The 3303-nt window shown below is 57.4% G+C and overlaps 1 protein-coding gene across 1 annotated transcript in view; it reads right to left on the bottom strand.

Moving 5' to 3' along the window:
* Positions 1 to 128: 128 nt before the first annotated feature.
* Positions 129 to 3303, bottom strand: part of PHF12 (PHD finger protein 12) — a gene marked incomplete at its 3' end in the record, with an annotated part of 15039 nt that continues 11864 nt past the window's right edge. The window contains exons 10-12 of the mRNA XM_010155475.1: positions 2396 to 2494; positions 1798 to 1880; positions 129 to 267 (exon numbers count right to left, since the gene is read on the bottom strand). Of these exons, the coding sequence (XP_010153777.1) occupies positions 129 to 267; positions 1798 to 1880; positions 2396 to 2494 (321 nt within the window). The remainder of the gene's footprint in view (positions 268 to 1797; positions 1881 to 2395; positions 2495 to 3303) is intronic.

Here is a 3303-nt window from a genome sequence, read left to right on the forward strand (position 1 = left end):
ACAAGGGTTGCGCCAGCCGCCGCAGAGCAAAGGGAACCGGGAAGGAATCCGTCTGCTCCTGCCCCACACCAAGAGTTCCTGGGTTGGGGGGGGGGTTATGTGGGGCTGGCGCCGCCTTCCGCACTCACTGATCACGCTCTGCACTTTGGCAACGATACTGCTGGGGGGAGTGGGCGTCATCTTCTCCGAGAAGTCACACGAATACAGAACGTTGTCCACCGTCGTCCCATGCTCACTGTAGTTCAACAGCTCGTAATGCTTCGTGTTCTGGAGACAAGGGGGGAGAGGAGGGACAGCAGGTCAGATTGGGGTACCCGTGGAGCCCTTCGGAGCACAGGAACACAACCCCGCTTCTCCCTACCGCTGCCTCCAGCTTCGGAGAGCAGCGACGTGGGCCTCGGGCACGGCTCGTGCTCACAAAACAGGCCGCTTCCCGGCCCGAGCCACCGGGCCAAATCAGCTTTGAGAAGTGGATTTTACCCACTGCCCTTGGACTGAGGGATCTTTTGGAAACAGGGATTCAAGCTGACTCTCAGGAAGCAGGCAGAGCATCTTACCAGGCACAGGGAATGCCAGGCGAGCTGCGCCCAGCAGGAAGGAGCGTGCTCTGGAAAAGCAGGCACGAGGCAGCGAGAGGGACGGCGGCAGCAGCCGTCAGGCAGAGGCAGCCTGGGATCTGCAGGCCTTCTGCAGAGGCTGAAGTGCCAGGAGACGTTACCGTGACACGCAGCGTGACGCAAGCGGCATCACGCTCAGCCGAGCTTCGGCGGAGGACGTTGACAGAGCGGAGATCTCGGGTTAGCTCCCAGGAATCAGCCAGGGGCTGGAGATCTTGTCCCCCGGGGACTACAAAGCTTTAATCAAGTTCCCAAATCTCCCAGCGCACAGGGGAGTAAATTTTCAAGTAACCTGCTAGAGTGCAGAGTCCTAGGCCAAGCACGAGCCACCAACGGGAGCAGCAACAGCAGACAGAGCTTCGGAGCGGGAATTCACCCTCCGGAGCGACGAGAGCCACAGGCCTGCTGGGGCACGGAGAAGCGCAGTGCCTACAGCCCGGTTTAGGATTGACCACTGCGAGGAGATGTTTCAACACAGATTCACGGTCTGGATCCCATTACCGAGCACGTTCCGTGGCTTGTAGCGCAGCAGAGGAACGGCCAAAGCCGGCTGTGGGTTAATCCCGGATCCTGCTCCGTAGCTGCTTGACAAATGGTGATGGAAGAGACTCTATCTTGCTGCAGAGCCTGTTTCCACGTGAAGAAACCCCTCCAGCAGCGCTTTTACTGGCAGACCCGCCAGCGTATTTACTTCCAGAACAACCTAATCTCCGGACTGCAGGTAAGGGGCGACTGCAGACTCCCGCTTACGCCGAGAGCTTAGCCCAAATTTTGGTTAAATGGTTTATACAGAGTACTGCAGATGGGCACAAACACCGCACCATCACACCTGCAAGCCAGCGACTCGTAGCGCTTCCTGCCGAGGTTCGACGTCGACACGTCGAGTTTAGGCTCCCCTAACAGCGCAGCTGGCTCCAGAAGCATCAAACCCTTCCTCAGGAGTTTCCCTCTCCCCAGACCCAGCGACGGTGCTCACTCGGGTCTTTGTGCACCGGCAGTTAGCTGGGCGGAACCATGCCGGCAGAGCCCTCGCGCTTCAGAAAACGGCTTGACGAAAAGCGCTGCCGCGGCCTTCACCGGAGGGAGACCACCGCGGCCCCCCGCATAAAGACAGCCTGCTGCCTGCACCTCCCGCGGCCACGCGTGCCAAATCGTACAGATGAAACCCTCGGGCGCTCACCTCGTCGTAGAATATGCAGGCGTGTTTGCCAGACACGTAGTTACAGTGACCGTAGCTTGTAAGGCACACATCCATATCGGCTCCTGCACAGGGGAGGACAAAACCAGCTCAGTTCACTTCAGAAAAAACACCATCAGGCAGCAGAGAACAACAGGCAGAATTAAACTTCAATTAGCAAAACAACAGGGGAGCAACTGCTTTTGTCCACGCTCCCAGGAAGTTTCAGTGGGGGAAGGGAACTGGCTCCCTGAAGCATTTCACAGTTACCGGGTCTATCCAGAGCACCTGGATAGACCCCCGGAAGAATCTAAGAAGGGAGAGATTAAACCCACAAGCAATCCTTAATTCCTCTCTCCGCCAGACAGTAACCTCCAGGAGAGCCCTTCTGCCCATTCCGACGCCAGCCGGGTTACGAAGGTGCAACCCCACGAGGATTCAAGCTGACAGGGAATTTCCACTTCTCTTGGTAGGGAAGAATCCCAGTACAGGCAGCCAGAATCCATCTGTTTTCTTCAACACCCACTTGGCAAATACTTTGGGAGGGTCAGGAAGAACCACCCTGATTCTAAAAGGTCAGGGCAGGGAAAAAGCTACTCACCTGTCCCAATGTAGAGGGTTCGATAGCACATATTGACTGCACCCCCCAAGCCCATCAGAGGGTAGAACACTGCCCGGGCTTGCACCTCCTTTCGCTGCGCTGCAAGACAGAAAGGAATTACCTCAACCCCCAGAAGCCGTGCAAGCGGGAGAACGTGCACGCCGAGCCCGCACCGTGGAGCCACGCCGAGGAAAACACAAGCCTCCTACCACTAGCTGCTTTCTTAATCTCTTCCACTTTGGGTAATCAAAGAGCCGAGTCTTGCTGTCAAAGTGCCACTTAAAAAAAATCGGGGCTGGGGAATGTCACCACGTTAAGCCACGATTTCACCTCTGGTGAAGCCGCAGGACAAACACACAAGCTCCCAGGGTTTATCCAGGGACCGACCCAGCTCCCAGGCCAGGAGGATTTACGAGTGGACTCCATTACCCTCGGGCTGGTCCCTATGGCACACAACGTCGGCTGCTCCAAGGCCGAGCCTCCAGAGCAGCTCCCCGGCAGCCAATTCCGGATCACACCTCCTCAGAGAACTGGACAGAAGATCATCCCCTGTGGATACCCAATTCAGACCACACAGGCCTAGGCAGGATTCCAGCGGCTGTCTTTTGGGGATAAGCCCCTTCTAAGCAGAGTTTAGGCCCCTCCTGATACTCCACCTGCGTGACAGTTTCACACCGAGCGTGAAATCAAAGAACAGAAAGCCAGAACTACGAGGCTGACTGCAGAGTCGCCTGCGCCAAGACCGCTGGCCACCCCGAGCGGCACGGCCGGACGCGCAGCCGGAACGCACACTCTCCCACCTCTGCCCAGCACCAGCCCTGTCAGCCCCGTGCCTTCGGGGCTCGCTAAAGGCTTTCGATCTAATATTTCATCAGCAACACTGAACAGTCAGTGGGATGCAGCATTCC

The sequence above is a fragment of the Eurypyga helias genome, unplaced genomic scaffold, assembly GCF_000690775.1.
Source record: "Eurypyga helias isolate BGI_N326 unplaced genomic scaffold, ASM69077v1 scaffold13830, whole genome shotgun sequence".
Classification (NCBI taxonomy): domain Eukaryota; kingdom Metazoa; phylum Chordata; class Aves; order Eurypygiformes; family Eurypygidae; genus Eurypyga; species Eurypyga helias.